Consider the following 19,757-nt stretch of genomic DNA (forward strand, 5'->3'; position numbering starts at 1 on the left):
TGTTATACTGTTGGACTGGCTCGGGCCATGAACTGGGGTGAACCCTGATGTCATTGCACAAACACTGCCGGATAAAGCCGAAGACTGCCAAGTGCAGTGAATACCGCTGGAAGTTAATGAGCAGCCCCGGAAGCAGATTGGCCGGGAGACAGCGGAACGGGATGAAGCGTCGCTGGACAGGTAAGTATAATTATAATGTTTATAATTAATTTTATGCTTTGCTTTAGAGTCCCCCCGCCCCATCCCATATCTGTAAAGTCCAAGCTCGGGGTTCGGACACAAGTTCGCGTAATCTCCGGCCCTGAACTTGAACTTTACAAAAAAAACTCGGGCGAACCCGCTGATCCCGATCATTGGGGGGGTTCGCCCATCACTACTTATGACCATGTGATATTTCAGTTTTTCTTTTTTAATAAATTTGCAAAAATTTCTACATTTGTTTTTTTTTCAGTCAAGATGGGGTGCAGAGTGTACATTAATGAGAAAAAAAATGAACTTTTTTTGAATTTATCAAATGGCTGCAATGAAACGAAAAGTGAAAAATTTAAAGGGGTCTGAATACTTTCCGTACCCACTGTAGCTGATACATGGGGTATGAATCTGACCTAAATCTATTATGAAGTATTTTAGGTACTGTCTATATAAAAATGAGTTGTGTGCAATACACATTTTTTGTCAGAAGACATTTTTCCAAAGCAGGTATCTACTTTATAACCAAAAAATGTAAACGTGCTCATAATATTTAAATGTTGTATTGCTCCGCTCCTGTTTAGGACAATAACAGTAGCAAGGTTAACTTTTTTTTGTTAAAGGAATTTCAGGACACATAGAAATAGTCGTTCTATTAATAACTCCTCAAAGCCTAACTAAAGTGTAAAATACATTTTTCAATACAAAGCTTATACATAGCTCATCACCGGTAAACCGGATTTTCCTGGTATTGTTCAGTGTTAGGATTTCCTCAGCTTCAAGTGACTTCACACCCTTACCTAATAGACTGTCTCTCTTCTCAAAACCATTTTACATTAAGAAGTAAAGCATGTAAATAATTATATGAGAAACTCAAAATAAAAAAATGTATTCTTTAACGTTACATGATATTTTTATTTTTTGGTTTTACTGCTGATTTTGTTTAAAATAAGGATTACCAAAATAATTTATTGGGTTCAAAATATGAAGCACATTTAAAATGTCTTACATTTTTAGGAATAAGCAAAATGTACAATAAAAAATTATATTGTGGTATTGTGTTAGCCAGAAAAATTTATGGAAATATTTTTATGCCCAAAACAGACAAAAGTATTCTAGGAGTGATAGAAACCTTTTTTGCTAGCCAGAAAAATATTATTTGCAGAATTCTGAGCCTTGAGGTTTTTTCATCACGCAAGTTCGCAAATGAATTACTGAGACAAGAGCACAACATTTAAGAGATGTTAGGCTAGTTTCACACTAGCGTTTCTGCCGTCTGCGCATGGCCGCCGATAAGCCCCGCCCCTGCCGCACCCCCTCCTGACATCACCGGTTATTATCGCACATGGCCGCATGCGATCTGCGCACCCTATCTTTAATATAGGGTGCACAGACCGTGAGCTGACAGTGCGATAGTAGGATTTTTAAGTGCGCTGCGCACTTTTGAAGGTGCGCCGAGCATGCTAAAATGCAACATGCTGCGTTCGGTGCCCACCGGCGCACCTACAAAAGTGCGCAGCGCACTCAAAAATCCTACTAGCGCACGGGCAGTGCACAGTCTGCGCACCCTATATTAAAGATAGGATGTGCAGATCGCATGCGGCCATGTGCGATAATAGGTGGTGATGTCAAGGGGAGGCGCGGCAGGGGGCGGGGCTTATCGGCGGCTGTGCGCAGACGACAGAAATGCTAGTGTGAAACTAGCCATACAACAGAACATTTGTGCATGAGGTAGATGGGGTGATACCTCCAAAAGATAAGACAAGGTTATAAAATTAATGTGCGGTACTCAAGTATAAGCCGACCCAAATATAAGCCGAGGCGCCTAAATTTTACCACAAAAAAAAGGGAAAACTTATTGACTCGAGTATAAGATGGGTACACATTGTCCCCTCATCACCATCCTGGTATGCATGGTCTCCTCATCCCTATCCTGGTATGCATGACCACCTCATCTCTATCCTGGCATGCATGGTCTCGTCATCCCTTTCCTAGCACACATGGTCTCCTCATCCCCATCCTTGTATACATGGCTCCTTATCCCTATCCTGGTATGCATGGTATCCTCATCACTATCCTGATATGCATGGCCACCTCATCCCTATCCTGGCATGCATGGCCTCCTCATCCCCATCCTGGTATGCATTGCTGGTCATCCCTATCCTGGTATGCATGGCCACCTCATCTCTATCCTGGCATGCATGGTCTCCTCATCTCCATCCTTGCATGCATGGTGCCCTCATCCCTATCCTGATATGCACGGTGCTCATCCCCATCCTTATATGCTTGCCCCCCTCATCCTCATCCTGGTATTCATGGCCTCCTCATCCCTATCTTGGTATGCATGGCTCCCCTCATTTCTATCCTAGTTTTCATGGCCCCATCATACTCATCCTGGAATGCTTGGTTCCTCATACATATCCTGACATGCATGGCCACAACATCCCTATCCTGGCATGCATGGTCTCCTTATCCCTATCCTAGTATGCATGGTCTCCTCATCACCATCTGTGTATGCATGGCCCCCTCATCCCTATCCTGATATGCATGGTGCCCATCCCCATCCTTGTATGCTTACTCCTTTATCCTCATCCTGGTATGCATGGCCTCCTCATCCCTACCCTGGTCAGCATGGCTTCCCTCATTTCTATCCTAGTTTGCATGGCCCCCTCATACCAATCCTGGAATGCATGGTTCCTCTTCCCTATGCTAGTGTACATGGCCCCCTCATCCCTATCCTGCCATGCATGGCCACATCATCCTTATCCTGGTATTCAAGGTCTCCTCATACCTATCCTGGTGTGTATAGTCTCCTTATCCCTATCCTTGCATGGCCCCCTCATCGATATCCAGGGAAGGAATGGCCCCCTCATCCCTATCCTGGTGTGCATGGTCTCCTCATCCTTATCCTGGTATGCATGGCCTCCTCATCCCTATCCTGGTATGCATGGCTCCCCTCATTTCTATCCTAGTTTGCATGGCCCCATCATACTCATCCTGGAATGCTTGGTTTCTCATCCCTATCCTGACATGCATGGCCACAACATCCCTATCCTGGTTTGCATGGTCTCCTCATCCCTATCCTGGTATGCATGGTCTCCTCATCCCTACCCTGGTATGCACGGCCATCTCATCCCTTTCTTGGCATGCATGGTCTCCTTATCCCTATCCTAGTATGCATGGTCTCCTCATCCCCATCTGTGTATGCATGGCCCCCTCATCCTTATCCTGATATGCATGGTGCCCATCCCCATCCTTGTATGCTTACCCCTTCATCCTCTTCCTGGTATGCATGGCCTCCTCATCCCTACCCTGGTATGCATGGTCTCCTCATCCTTATCCTGGTATGCATGGTCTCCTCATCCCTATCCTGATATGCATGGTCTCTTCATCCCTGTCCTGGTATGCATGGTCTCCTCATCCCTATCCTTGTACGAACGGCTTCTCATCCCTATCCTGGTAGGCATTGCTCCTCATCCCTAACCTGGTATGCATGGCCTCCTCATCCCTATTTTGGTTTGCATGGCCTCCTCATCCCTATCCTGGTATGCATGGCCCCCTCATCCCTATCCTGGTATGCATGGCCACCTCATCCCTATCCTGGTATGCATGGCCCCCATCAGAAAAACATAAAAAAAATTAAACCATCCTACTTACCTTCCCTTCGCTCCCTCGCAGCATCTTGTTCCGATGCCAGCAGCTGATTTATTCTTGTAAGCAGCGCATGGCAGTGATGTCATGAGCAGAGGACTGCTTATAAGCAGAGGACAGATGCTGGAATACTCACTGCTCCCCACGTCGGGACTATGTGCATGGATAGCATTGAGTATTCATTGCTCTTTAGTAGGGGGCACAGTAGCAGCAGCCGCCGGCTTCCTGCAGTGACTGGGCTTTCATGTGTGCCCACTACTAAAGGGAATGAATATTCACTGTCCTCCCCATCCATGGGAGTGGAGGGCAGTAAAATTTCATTCCCTTAAGTAGTGGGCACACGTGATTGCCAGGAAGCTGCAGGAAGCCGGTGGCTGCACTACTGTGTCCTCTATTAAAGAGAAATGAATATTCACTGCCAGAGCAGTGAATATTCACTTCTCTTTAGCAAGGGGCACAGGTTTTAGCCGCAGCAGCTGGCTCCTGCCTCCTGTGACCTGCTGCGCCGTCATTGCCGCTCCCCGTCCATCTTGTGGGACCCTCACTCGAGTATAAGCTGAGGGGGTTTTTTCAGCATAAAAAATGTGATGAAAATTCAGCTTATACTGAAGTATATATGGTAATTAATGCATGTAGACCTACATATTCCTAGTAGGTAGAGAAAGAATGTTTTTGCTTGAAGAAACACTTTTATAGAGATTTTTGTAACTATATAAAGAGAAAAAATACACTTGTTGACTATAGCAACCAATCACAACACAGCTTTGCTATAAAATTCAAAATGAAAGCTGCAATGTGATTGGTTGCTTTGAGCAAGAAGAACAATGTTTTTTTTTTAGAAAATTTAAATAAATCTCCACCTTCAAAGGTAAAGGAATCTGTCCATAGGATCAACTCTCCTATGCCGTCTATATAGGAATGTAGATCATAAAATTTTAAATCAAACGATAATTTGATATCTGCAATATGATAAAAGGCTCCCAAGAAATCCACATTCTTCTTATATGCAAATAAGCTGAAAAGATCTCTGTGCCAAATTATTTATTATAGACAGCTTAGAAGGGTTGATATTACTGACAGGTAGCCTTCAACTAATAATATCTCACAATTTAAATCTACTTAAAAATTCAAAATCTTTGAAAATACTTTAATCTAGGAAGTGCTAAGTTGTAAAATTTTCTAATATGATGAATTTACTTCTCCAAGCAGCTATAACTCTGTTCTTCTGTTCAATGATACATTACGTTCTTAAGGGCCGTTTACATTTAGCGATGCACCAGCGATCCGACCAGCGATCTGACCCGGTCAGGATCGCTGGTACATCGCTAAATGATCGCTAGTGAGCTGTCATACAGGCAGATCTCACAGCGATGCAGCAGCGATGCAGCGCATGATACTCACCTTTCACACACAGCGATCCTGACCTCCTCCCGCCCGCCTCCATGTGTCACTCACCGTCACAGCAGGAAGCCTCAGCAGGAAGCTGACGACGAGAAATGGAGCCAGACATTCTCGCGCGATCAGCGATGGACAGCGGGGGAGCCAGTCGGAGGTAAGTATCACACATAGCGATATCGCTAGCGATATCACTATAACGACACAAAATTGGTGAGGTGTAAAACCCCCTTTAAACATAAATCAAACTAACCAAATTAACCTCTTTATGACATTAGGAGATTGGAATGTTGACATTGTGTTCAGTCTGATAATCAAGTGGCCAACAAAGTGAACAATTTTTAGTCCTTGTCTACTTAGTATATTACCTTGAAAACACCAGACTCCACTTGGTCAAAATTTGACCATATTGTAAGTTGTTATTTTAATCAGGCATTTTGAATCTATGTTTCCACGAAATGAAATAATGACCTTCACCTCCTAAGGAAAAATGTAGACATGAGAGGAGGATCTTTTGAAATTTGAGTTTGCCGGCTTCGTCATATTTTTACCATAAACTCCATTTGTGTAAATAAATTTACGTCAAATTGAAAAAATGAAAAAGTCTCTAATTGCCTGAAAAATATGTGCATTGCATTCTATAACATTAATGGCTTACTCACATGAGCCCTAATTCCGATGTTTTATCGGATACCACTCAGGCCAATGTTATTTTATGGGGCAGTGAAGATCTGCTATTTTTTTCTCATGCCCATTCCACAGCATGCTGCGTGGCTTCGGAATTCGCATTACGCGCACCATACAAGTTTATGGATGCGTTTGAGACATCGGATTGCACTCGAATGTCATCCAAATGCCATCCAACATCTGCGGACTCAGTCAATGGAGAAGATGGAGAAATTAAGTTCTCTGTCTTCTCTGCACCTGTGATACAATTCTTGAATACAAGAGAATCGGATCACAGTAAATTGACAGAGTTTGAGCTAAGTGTCACTTACGTAATCAATCGCATGAGAGAATCATCGGTGCCCTGGCCTTAGAGTTTTCTTTAGAGTCTATTGAATCTGGATTGAGCACTGTGTAATACAAGCATAGCCTTTTAATGTCTACGTGACCTCAATCTTCTTGAGCTGTGCACTGAAAACACAGTGACTACATTATCTACGAGGCCTTTGTCTTTATCAGGTTCTTACAAAACTTTGGACGTGAAGAAAGCAGCGCGTTTGATTATTCTTGTAAATTATCTAAACAGATGCTTCATACAAAACACGTGAGCTTGGCTTTAAACATATCTAAAAGGTCAAATCAAGCAATAACAAATGTAATGAAATTAGGGGGGAAAGAATAAACAAAAATTCTTTTTAGCGATCTGAATTTCAGGAGGCGAACTCTATTTTCGTTATTTTCAGTGTTATTGCACATGTTGCTAACATCACTGTACTGACCCAAGCGAAAACCCCTCTGATCTCTATTAGCAAGAACCATACAAGGGAAGGATTAAAGATGCATAATGGCTGGATGGAATGTCGCTTTCCCTGAAGCAAATCTTGAAAAGTCAGTCTGTTTTATTTTAAAAGCAGCTGCTCAAGAAAAAAAAACACTAAATGTGTTCACTGCGCAAGCTACCGTCCTAGGGCTATGTCTCTGTGAGTTTCTGTTAATATTGATTCTGTCACCTTTTTCCTACTGAAAAGATTATACATTCCGATAAAGAAAGTGACATTTTCCAATAAAGAATAGACTCTGAAAAAAACAGTGAAACTAAGCCATTGTAATTATTATAGAAAGCTAGATAAAAAGGCATACTGAAGAGCGGCGGGTCCGGAGTGGCGAGCGGTAAGGTGAGTCCTTTATTTATTTTCTACATTTTTCAATTATTGTGCTCTGGAGTCTGAATGGTCAAATCTTATTAATTAGTAAATTACAAAAGTGCTTCTTTTTGCAAGCACAATCCAACAATATCCAAATATGAAGACTACGATAAGCCCCTATTTCCTAATGATGCTGAGGAAAGCTGCTGCATATTTTAGAAGGCAGCTTCTTAGCAGCTGCACATCAGATGAGCTATACAGGCATGCCTTCCACTCCATGGGACCTCAAATTAGATCAACAGGACTGTGTGTTGTGGATTAAAACATTTCAATTAGAGTTTATCTTTACATTTTTGGTATCTGTGACACTGGCATATTCAGGGGTAATGTGGTAATAGAGATACAAAAAACAATTCATACTGCATTTTTATAACTTCAAATCACATCAGAAAGCCAATCCCCCAAATTAGTCAATTCTCAGTAAGATGACTTGTGAGTAAGCCGATCACTCCACTAGATGTGCGCCATGATCCTGCTATTCACAAGGTCTTAGGGATGTAGTGAGTGATAGCTCAGCTGCCCTATAGAATGCAGAGGTGTGCTCTCAGTTTTGTCAATGACAGCACAGATGCTCTATCAGTGGCAGGGGCATTCTGGGCTGTTGGTATTGGGAATGACATCCCAGTGGCCCAATCAGTGATAGTGGGTTGTCAGTATTGCGAATGACAGCCCAGCCACCCATTTAGGTCATGCATGCTGGCTTTCAGCCAGTTGTCTCTCATCTTGAATGATTTACTGGCTATTTAGTTAGCTGACAATGGTAGATCATTGCAAGTCATAGCTTTAACTTAGCTGTGTGTGTGTCGGGTTCTCTAATACTCTGTTATTCTGATCTTTTGCTGCCCGACCTTGCCTTTGATCATCTATTTACTTAGCCCCTTGGTCTCGATTCACGAGATCCCTGAAATCCTGACCTCAGACTGTGACCTGGTTACTCCTTTTTCTTGCCCTTCTGTTTACGATGATCTCTCTAGGTATTTGAACCCGAACCTCTTGACTCCCCTGCCTCATGGCTTGTCCATGAGAAGTAATGTTTACAAGTGTCACAATGTGCATTTGCACTCCATAGACTTGAATAACATTGGTCAGATAACACTAGTCCAATGTATAAACTGGTATGAGGGAGCCCTGTAGCTAAGTATAAATGCACATGTAAGGAGGAAGACCAGGCTGCGGGTGCCTGTGTTGTGCCAGGTCCGGAACTGTTTAGGCTGCATCCAGTGTTGCCAGGGGGAAAGAATGGGGGACCGGACAGGTCCCATGACCCAGGGAGTAGGGGCGTGGCTAAGCTGGGCAGTGAGCAGGAAGCGAGGGAAAGAGCTCAGAGTTTCCCGCCGGCGGTGAAAGCGGAGGGAGGTGTGCAGCGTGCTCCACAGCGAGAGGGTCATCAGTAGCCATACCCCGGCAGAACTTGCGTGAATGCTCTAGTGAGAAAGTGTGCCCGGCTAAGCAGACTGCAGTGCTCGTGCGAAGGAGTGGGGGCCAGGTGCAGGACCCTGTGGTGTGTTCCCCATTTCTAATAGATGTGCAGCAGCACCCATGTTGGACAGAGACTCCTGTAGCAATCCCCACTTCAGTTGGACAGATTTATGAACTAGGGGCTCAGCGAGCAAAACCGGTGACCGCCCATTGCCACCAGAAGCTGGACTGTGATTTTGTTTTGGATCCATCTGAGGACACTACACCGGCGGTTGGCGGTACTCCAACTCCCATCAGACTGTAAGTGGATGAGGATCAGAGAAGACTACAATAAGTGCTGTTTAAATATTAGACTGTCGCGTTAACTCTTTACCTCCCTTGATTCTTGTTCATTGTTTACTAACTTCCTGCGAGATCAATTTCATCCTTCTGTTAAAAATTAAATAATATCATTATACATCATTGTTCTGCAATCCCTGTGTTACTGCATTTCTGAACCTGCTTACACACACAGTGAACATTTTTGTTGTGGATTTTCTACGCAGAGATACAGTATTTTAAATTACCAGCTAAATAGAAGAGAGCTAAAAAAATCTCATCTACACTTGCTTAAATATGTGTGTAATTTTCATTGGCAGTTGGACCACACTATGTAGTTTATAAGGTAAAATTTGTGACTTGTGATTTTATATGTGAATACTTTGTGGAAACTCTACTATGTATGCAGGTATTATTAATCACCGATTGACATATTCACTGATTATCCTATTCATTCCAAGACCTGACAGTCATCCATTGGAGTTGTATCTTTAACTATTCCTGTCAACTCACTACTGCAGACTATACTTTATTTTGTAGTAAGGATTGATCTACTTCTCATAATCTACTTGTATGACATATCGATCACCTTATCTATTTCTATGAGGGCTGTAGTAGTTTCACTTTAAGGAGCCCAAAAATTTTTGATGGTGGCCATGTGCATTTCTTTAAAGATTAACCCAAATTCAATAACCTACAGCATGGTGGCTCAGTGGTTAGCACTGCTGCTTTACAGCACTGGGGTCCTGGGTGCATATCCCATAAAGGACAAAGAGTTTGTATATTCTCTTTGTGTTTGCATGGACTTTTTCCCATACTCCAAAGACATACTGAGAGCGAAATTCAATTGTGAGCCCCTTTGATGATGATGTATGTAATGGCTCTATATAAATGAGTAAAATAAATAAATTAATGCAAATAACTCCATTTGTTTTTTTATTGTGCTCACATTCTCACTCAATTTCATTATCCTTATTGCAGATAACTTACTGTTTTTGAATTAAATAATCAGAGGAGATTTAAACATACCTGGATATGGAATATGAAACCAGGGAGAATTGAAAATGGCATCAATGTTAATATCAGTCCGAGCAGCAAATCCATAGTCTGTTGGGTTTCTTGGAAACACATTGAAGAGTGTTAAAATGTAACAGATCAGCCAGGATAAACACATCCCTAGTAATACCTGATTAAAAAAAAGTTAAACAAGTTCTTAATGTACATGATGAAATTATGCACATTTGTAGAAACATTATGTACACTATTTGCATTTGAAAAGCTAAGAACATTTCAGGATTGAAACTGCTATCAGTCAAGTTGAGCATTTCACCTCAATGGGCAGAACGTGGCTTGTTGGAGGGGCAGTAGAATAGTACTTCAAGCTGTTTCATTTATTAGTTAGAGGTACTCCTGCATTTCTGAGCTATTTCCTCCAAGTAGCCCTTTGATCTCACAGAACTTTCACACCACTTATCTAATCTTACCTAATTAAGGATTCTCTCTTCAAGCTCAGTTTATGTTTATTGAAATGTCCATGTATCACACCATGCCTGGGCTCTCCACTGTATATAAATAAGGTTTCTTCAAATATTTTGTTATATCAGCCTGATGAAGAGACGTAAGTTGCCTCGAAAGCTTGCTTTGTAACATCATTCACTATTAATTGTTAGCCATTAAAAGGTATCACACCCACAATATTCCTATTTTGTTTCTCTCACTGAGAGCACTTTATATATTTAGGTACTCCTGTCAAACACATGCTTAAAAATTATTTTCCTGCCCCATCTAAACTTCTCCTCACTGTTCAGTACACCATAACTTCCTGCATTGATTACTAGTAGTCTCAAAAGCTTGCAATTTGTTACCATCTTTTCAGTTAGCCATTAAAAGGTATCAACCACTGAGGACTCTCAATTCTGAATATTTTTCTATCTACTGGCTAACACGGTACAAAAATATACATCTTTCCTGTATCAAAATAGAGATCTATAGGCACTAAGTAAAACAGTTACTGTAATACAATGTGATTAATGTGTAATTTGAACTATCTACAGTATGTAGAGGAAGCCTAGGGTTAGATTTAAAGTATGAGGCATAGCATAGGACTTAGGGATTAAGTTAGAAAGGGAAAGATTCTGTTATGGGCATACTAGATATGGGTAGTATAGTGCACAAGTTATGTTTGCTCAGCAACCGACTGCTGGGGCAGACAGTGTAAAGTGACAGTTAATGATTGGTCCAGGCCAAAGTGGGAGGGATTAGGGCCAGTAAAAGGCAAACACTTCCTGGTTTAGTCAGTGAGGAGAGTTTGTTGGTGATAGTTGGTAGGTCAAGTTCAAAGTGCAGTGGGCTGCTAGCAGACTCAAGTACAAGTTGTGCTGGACAGTAGGAGGCTTTACCAAACTCCCTGGGGATATTCCTGCAATTTCCACAGCTCAAGGCTCAAGTTGGTTGCTGTGGAAAGAACCGACACCCCTTCCGTACAGAAGAAGTTAGACATGGAGCCACATGAGGGAAAGGTTATGGATCTTTACAATACTGCTGGGCCCGATGGAAAATCTCTGGGGCTGACAGTAACTGTTACATCAAGGATAGGTCAGACGAAAGTAAAGTAAAGTGGAAAATGTACTGTGTTACTGAAACAAGAAACAGAGGGTGCTGTGCCCGATACTGTGTGATAAATTGAACAGGGTGTTCCCTGAGTTGTGTGTGGCTGGCTGTACCTGAGTATGTAGAACTGAAGACAGCAGATCTATGGGCGTCAAGTAAGTGTAATGTACCCTACACAATAGCACACTGGGGCTGGAATGTGATGTACTTGTGGGGTGCTAGCACATGGGAACGCAGCCCCTCGACCATGACTATCATCCTGTGATACAATACAAATGTAAAATGGGCTAATCTGACATTGCAATTGAATACTGTACTAAGTTTGGAGATGTACTCATGAACTGATAGTGGTTCTGATGATGTAGTCATTTACTCATTGTGGATCTGATGATATTTGATAACATAAAAACTGTGTGCAATTGGGAACAACATGTGTTCAACTACAACTCCGAACATTTTCTAAGTCTCTGACTGATGAGATGAGCTTTAGTTGGAGCTTTCTAAACTTTGAAAATCCAGTGAGGATTCAGTATTGATCCACTCCTCTTCTCAGTCACATCACCACGATTCTGTTTATTCGGGTCACTCTAGGCTCTAAGTGTGAGACGGAGGCCTATTCTACAATGTAAACCTGTTGATCGTCATCATAGGCATACATTGTAAAAGCCTTCTGAATCACACAGAGCACAACCTGACCCAGAGAGTCTGGCGGGCAGTTACATCACTGAGAAGAAAACTGGAATGGTGCTGGAACCCGGAGAGTGAAGGTAGGTAAATATATTAATACGCTCAGACTACGCACCATACACATATGCAAACATTTAATTAAAAAAAATCATTGGGATTGTTCCTTTAAGGGATGCTCTTCAGCTCAGGCATAATTCTACAGAATACTACGTATACAATGCCTTGAAAATATACTGTATTCATAATAGTGAACTTTTCCACATTTTTTCACATTACACCCACAAACTTAAATGTTTTTTCTTTGTGATATGCTTACACAATGCAGCAAGTATTAGTGAAGTGTAAAGAAAATGACACGTGGTTTTCTAAATATTTTAAAAATATAAATCTGAAAATTGCATTTGTATTCAGCCTCCCTAAATCAATACTTTGTAGAAGCACCTTTCCCTGCAATTACTGCTGTAAGTCTTTTGGAGTATGTTTTTACCAGCTTTGCACATGTAAAAGCTGACATTTTCACCCATTGTACCTTACAAACTAGGTCAAGCTGAGTATATTTGGATAGGGAGCATCTGTGAATAACAATTTCAAATCTTGCCACATATTCTCAATGGGATTTAAGTCTGGACTTTGACTAAGCCATTCAAACACATGAATATGCTTTAATCTAAGCCATTCCATTGTAACTCTATCAGTATGTTTATGCTTGTTGTCTTGCTGGAAGGTGAACCTATGCTCCTGTCTGAAAGTCTTTTGTAGCCTCTATCAGTTTTTCCTCCAGAATTGCCCTGTATTTAGCTCTATCAATCTTCCCATCAACTCTGACTAGCTTCCCTGACCTTGCTGAAGAGAAGAAAAGTATCCCCACAGTATGATGCTTCTACCACAATGTTTGACGGTGGGGATGGTGTTTTCACGGTGATGTGCAGTGTTAGTTTTCCACCACACATAGCATTTTGCATTTATCTCAAAAAAGTTCTACTTTCATTTCTTCTGACCGGAGCACCTTCTTCCACTTGCTAGCTAGCTGTGTTCCCAACATAGCTTTCTGCAAACTGAAAACGGGACTTCTTATGGTTTGCTTTCAAAAATTACTTTCTTCTTGCCATTCTTTTACAAAGGGCAAATTTGTGGAGTATATTACTAACAGATGTCCTGTGAACAGATTCTCCCACCTAAGCTATGGATCTTTACAGCTCCTCCAGGGGGACCATGGGCTCATGTCAGACTTAATAGTGCTCTCCCTGCTTGGGATGTCAGTGTAGGTAGATGACTGGGTCTAGGTGAATTTGTAGTTGTGTCATACTACTTTAATTTTTGTATGACTGATTAAATAGTGCTCTGTGAGATGTTCAGACTGTCACACCTGCACCTTCACAGATGAACTACTCAGCTGCGTGCCTCTGTGTTGATGCCAAGTGGGATATACAACCTCATCATCATCTTCTGTGTTATCACATTCCTCGCCCTGAGAGTCACTCTCCTCCTCTTCTTGCCCTGACAGCACAGTACAGTACAGTCCACATGAGCCTCAGATATCTGAGTCTCATCAGGATCACTCCCCCAGGGGTTAACATCCGGTGCTCAGACCCTACTTTTTCCTGCCCAGCATCCAAGCTAAAAAAAATTTAGTACCTCCTGTACATGGAGAAGATGCTCCCTCACAATAGGCATTAATTTCCCCATCCTCTCCTGTAACTGGGCAACATGCTCTATGGTGCTCCAGTGTGTCTTGACCTCAGCTTCCCAGGGTTCCTTCTCAAGGTCCAGGAGCCCTCGCAAATGTTGGCCGTACAGGAGCTCGAACGGCGAGAAGCCAGTGGAGGCTTGAGGAACTTCCCTGATGGAGAAGAGCAGAAATGGATGCAGATAGTCCCAGTCTCGACCATTCTTATCAATGACATTCTTAAGCATGGCTTTTAAGGTCTTACTGAAGCATTCTAACTCTACCAGGCCATCAGTCTACAGTTAGTAAACTGAGGTTCGCAGCTGGGCAATCTGTAGGACTTTATACAACCCCCTCATCACTTCGCTCATGAGAGGGGTTCCCTGGTCCATCAAAATCTCTTTGTAGCAGGCTAGTCCTAGAAAAAATATGGACAACCTCCCAGGTGATACTCTTGGCCGAAGAGTTACTTAGTGTCAATTCTTCAGGGCAATGGGTCATATAGTCCATGACCACTAGGATGTACTGATGCCCCCATTAAACTTAACTAGGAGACCTCCTAAGACCATGGCTATGCTCTCAAAGTGGATCTCTATCACAGGTAATGTGACTAAGGGACTTCAGAAATGAAAAGAGGGAGCAGTTATATGGCAGGTGTGGCAGGACTTACGATAATTTAGGATCTCTAGGTAATATCCTGGACAATAGAACCTCTGCATTACTCTCTGCTGAGTTTTATCTACCCCCAGATGTCCCTCCGAGACATGTGAATGGGCCATATCTAAAACCCTCCATCCAGTAGAGTCCTCAAACCAACAGATGATCCAGTCTCTCACCTCTCCAAAGTTTGATCACCCGAGCAGCCTGGGGACAGTTCCACCCTGGGAAACACATGCTAGTGCTTATTCTCATGGTGGAGAAAAAGTTCCTAGCCAAGTAGCAAGACCCATATGAGGTGGTGGAAAAACTGGGTGAGGTGAATAAAAAGGTACACCAGCCAGATCGAAGGAAGCCGCACCAAGTATATCATGTGAACTTGCTCAATCCATGGCGATATTGGAAGCCCATCCAGAAGCCAAATTGGAGGAGGTCACAATTGCACAGACTCTAACACTGTTCCGGAAACAACAGTGTCGGGAACTGCTGCAGCTTAACCGTGACCTATTCTTAGAATTTCCATGGCATACACAGGTGATGGAGCATGACGTGTTAACAGAGCTGCATGTGAGGGTGAACCTCAAGTTCTATGGAATTCTGGAATTCCCGAAGCATGCCGAGATATAATATCAAATGTGGTTAAGAGAATGCTAGACCTCGGTGTGATAGAGTTAAAAAGTGGATGGTCGAGTCCCATTGTCCTTGTGCCAAAGCCCGACGGTGAATGGCAGTTTTGTAATGACTACCGCAGGTGGAATGAGTTGTCCAGTTTTGATGCGTATCTGAATCCGATATCCTGCATGGATGAACTCATTGAGAGACTTGGACCCGCAAGGTACATTACAACCCTAGACCTGATGAAGGGCTCCTGGCAGATCCCCATGCTCCATAGTGCCAAGAAAAAGATGGTTTTCTCGATGCCTGATGGGTGATTCCAGTACACCAGAATGCCTTTGGGACTGCAGAGGGCCCCAGCTACATTCCAGAGGGCTATGGATTGGATCTTTGCTCCACATAAGAAATATGCTGCAGCCTACATTGATGATATTGTGGTCTTCAGCTCTGGGTGGAGTAGTCATCTACCAAAGGTACAGGTGATCCTGGATGTGTTAAGAAAAGCTGGGTTTACTGTAAATCCAAAAAAGTGTGCAATACAGAAGGAAATGGCAAAGTATTTAGGCTACGCTGTCAAGAGAGGCAAAATCAAGCCACAGTTAAACAAGATCGAGGCAATTTAAAAGTGGCCACAACCGTTTTCCAAGAAACAAGTGAGGGCGTTTCTTGGAATTGTGGGATATTACCGGCAGTTTATCCCAAGTTTTGTCATAATTGCTGTGCCATTAATGGATCTCCTTAAGCGCACTTAGTCGATGATGGTTAAATGGACTGCTGACTCAGAGATGGCATTTAAAGAGCTGAAGCAAGTGCTGTGTAAACATCTGGTTCTGGTTACACCGGACTTTACCAAAGAATTTGTAGTCCAGACAGATGCTTCAGAAGTCGAGTTGGGAGCCGTGCTGTCTCAGAAAATAAATGAGGAAGAGCATCCCATCCTGTATCTGAGCTGGAAACTCCATTGTTGAGAAGGAGTGCTTAGCCATAAAATGGGCTGAGGATGCACTGAAGCATTACCTACTAGGCCGTAGACTTAAGCTAGTGTCAGACCATGCCCCTCTGACATGGTTAAAAAAAAGGATGAGGATGCCCTAGTATTATGGACGGCGGAACGCACCAAATATAAAATAATAGAAGGCGCGTTCGCCGCCCGGGGTCCACCGTGCGGTAGGTGACAAGACCGCTGCTGAACAATGGCAGATGCACCTAATAAGTGCGGTACTGCGCTCGGGTTAATGTCACCCGAACGCTAATAGCGGCTCTGTTCTGGCACAGAGTCACGAGGGAAAAGTAATACAAAGACACGGACCCTGTTAGTGTCACAGAGGCCTGCGTGTGGCGTCGCAGCCGCGAACACCAGTAGCTGCGGTTAGGGCAGCGCAGCGGCAGGTAAAGCCGCAGGTGTCGGCGCCGAGACACGGACGCCAACGGACGCTAGTGTAGGCATGGAGCACGTGGCGTGTAGCTTGCCACAAACTGAGACTGACTATCCAACTCACTGTCACCATTCGTATTAACCAAGGGAGGGGATCATAATGAGTCAGTCACCAGTCCATACATCCATCACCATACACACACAGAATATTATGCTACACTAGCGCATCGCCGAGCCGCCCTGCGGGCTTTTTATAGCGATGCACTTCCGGGACCTTCCATTAGCCTGGGAAGGACCAATCAGATCCGACGCAGGACCTGAGCATGTGACCCCTGCTCTCCAGTGAGAGGTCAAGTTGCGGGCATGCCCAGTAGCACGGCATGAGGACTTAGCCTCAGGAGCAGTTCCCTGCAGAGCAGGTTGCGCTGCCATTGCTGCACCAGAGGTGGCAGCAACATCCAGGCTGTCAGAGTGAGTCTGAGCAGCAAGCCTGGCTCGCCGTGTTTGCTGAGCAACACCCGGAGCGGTCGAGGAAGAATGGGAGACCGCAGGATGTCTGGCTCTGGATTCCCGCTATGCAGTGCCAGGAATCCGACGCCTAACATTACCCCCACTCCTAGGGCCCCGCCTCACTGCGCTCAAAGGCCGCGATCAGGAGCGGTGCATGAATATTTTCCACCGGCTCCCAGGTCCGAGCCTCAGGACCATGACCCTTCCAGTCCACCAAATAAAACTTTTTGCCACGGACAAACCTGCGCCCCACGATGGCGTTAACCTCAAACTCGTCAGATGATAAGCCTGATGACCCGGTGGATGGCTCAGAAAACCGGAGCATGTGAACTGGTTTGAGGAGGGACACATGAAACACGTCCGAAATGGCCAAATGTGGAGGAAGAGCCAGGCGGTAGACCACTGAACTAAGTCGCTCGAGGACCTTCAACGGTCCAATGTATCGCAGTGCGAACTTGGGTGACTCAACCCGCAGTTTAATGTTCTGGGTGGAGAGCCACACCATGTCGCCAGGGGAGAAGCTTGGCGCGGGTCGCCTATGCGTGTCGGCGGACGCCCTCAACCTTTCTTTAGATGCCCGGATAGCATCCTGAGTGCGATCCCAAATGTCCCGGGCCTCCACTGCCCAGTCTGCCACCCTGGAGTCAGTGGAGGACACCGGCATTGGGACAGGGACGCGTGGGTGTTGACCATAATTTAGGAGAAAAGGCGTCTGACCAGTGGAATCGGCCACCGCATTGTTTAGGGCAAATTCAGCCCAAGGTAACAAGGATGCCCAGTCATCCTGCCTGGCAGAGACAAAATGCCGTAGATAGGTGACCAAGGTCTGATTGGCCCTTTCGACTAGGCCATTCGTCTCGGGATGGTAGGCGGAAGACAGATTTAGCTCGATGCTGAGTAAGCTGCAGAGCTCCCTCCAAAATCGAGACGCAAACTGGGGACCTCGGTCACTTACGATTTTATCCGGCATGCCATGTAAACAGAATACATGCTTAATGAACAGGACGGCCAGACCTCGAGCGGAAGGCAGGCGTGCGAGTGGCACCAGATGTACCATTTTGGAAAAATGGTCGGTAACCACCCAGATGACCGTACTGCCACCGGACTTGGGCAGGCCAACTATAAAGTCCATGCCAACCATCTCCCATGGTCTATCCGCTACTGGCAGGGGAAACAAGAGCCCCGCCGGCCTCTGTCTAGAGGGCCTGTTCCGAGCACACGAGACGCATGCTTGCACGTATGCCTTGACGTCTCGAGCCATATGTGGCCACCAATATGACCTTGCCAGGAGTTCGGTGGTCCGTTTATTACCAAAATGGCCATCTAGCCTGGAGGAATGTGCCCAGGCAAGAACCTCCGGCCGTAGCCGAGGGGGCACCAAGGTCTTGCCTGGCGGTACCGACTCGAGAGCGATAGGAGCCACGGTCGTAAAACTCTCCGGAGGGAGAATTAACTGAGGCTCAGCTTCTCCTTCCTCCGCTGAAACCACCAAGCGTGAAAGAGCATCTGCACGGACGTTCTTCTCTCCGGAGAGGTAGTGCAGGGTGAAGCTGAAGCGGGAGAAGAAGAGCGACCACCTGGCCTGACGGGAATTCAGACGTTGGGCCGTCTGAGGTAGACCAGGTTTTTATGATCCGTAAATACCTGAAAGGGAAACCGGGCTCCCTCCAGGAGATGTCTCCACTCGGAAAAAGCCAATTTCATGGCTAGCAGCTCCCTGTCGCCGATGGAGTAATTTTTCTCCGCCGGTGAGAAGGTCTTGGAATAAAAGAAGCAGGGATGCTTCCGACCTTGAGCATCCTTTTGATAAAGGACTGCTCCTGCACCGACGGAAGAAGCGTCTAGCTCAAGGATAAACGGCTTATCCATATCGGGACGGTGTAAAATGGGAGCGCCTGCAAAGTGGGATTTTACGGACGAGAAGGCCTTAGAAACCTGTTCGGTCCAAGCCTTAGGGTTAGCTCCTTTCTTCGTGAGAGCAACCAAAGGAGCTACCAGAGTGGAGAAGTGGGGTATAAATTGGCGGTAATAATTAACGAACCCTAAAAAGTGCTGCACCGCTTTAAGAGAATGGGGTTCCTGCCAGTCCATAACCGCTTGTAGTTTGGCCGGATCCATAGCCAACCCCTGGGCCGAGATGACGTAGCCCAGAAATGGCAAGGACTCCTGCTCAAACTGACACTTCTCCAGCTTGGCAAACAGGGAATTCGCCCGCAGGCGGTCAAATACCCTGCAGACATCTTTCCGGTGGGTGGCCAAATCTGGCGAAAAGATGGGGATGTCATCCAGATAGACCACCACCGAGGTAGAAAGCATGTCACGGAAGACATCATTGACGAAGTCCTGGAAGACAGCGGGCGCAATACAAAGGCCGAATGGCATGACCAGATATTCATAATGGCCATCCCGAGTATTGAAAGCTGTCTTCCACTCGTCTCCCTCACGAATACGGATCAGGTTGTATGCCCCTCGCAGATCTAGTTTTGTAAAGAGCCGAGCCCCTCGTAACCTGTTGTACAACTCGGAGATCAACGGGAGGGGGTACTTATTCTTTACCGTGATGGCATTGAGACCCCGGTAGTCGATGCAGGGGCGTAACTCTCCGCTCTTCTTCCGAATGAAGAAGAACCCTGCACCAGCCGGTGACACTGACTTCCTGATAAAACCCCGCGCCAGGTTTTCCTGGATATATTGGGACATAGCCTCTGTCTCCGGGAGAGATAATGGATAGACACAACCTCGGGGAGGTTCTGTGCCTGGCAGGAGGTCAATCGGGCAATCATAAGGACGGTGC

The 19,757-nt window shown here is 44.8% G+C and overlaps 1 protein-coding gene across 1 annotated transcript in view; it reads right to left on the reverse strand.

Annotated features, from left to right (window-relative positions):
• Positions 1 to 19,757, reverse strand: part of LOC141060686 (solute carrier family 23 member 1-like) — a 643,790-nt gene that overhangs the window by 400,160 nt on the left and 223,873 nt on the right. Inside the window, exon 8 of the mRNA XM_073557017.1 lies at positions 9,873 to 10,029. Coding sequence (XP_073413118.1) covers positions 9,873 to 10,029 — 157 coding nt within the window. The remainder of the gene's footprint in view (positions 1 to 9,872; positions 10,030 to 19,757) is intronic.

The sequence above is a fragment of the Dendrobates tinctorius genome, unplaced genomic scaffold (genome assembly GCF_039654945.1).
Source record: "Dendrobates tinctorius isolate UK_male_01 unplaced genomic scaffold, ASM3965494v1 ptg000241l, whole genome shotgun sequence".
NCBI classification, from domain to species: domain Eukaryota; kingdom Metazoa; phylum Chordata; class Amphibia; order Anura; family Dendrobatidae; genus Dendrobates; species Dendrobates tinctorius.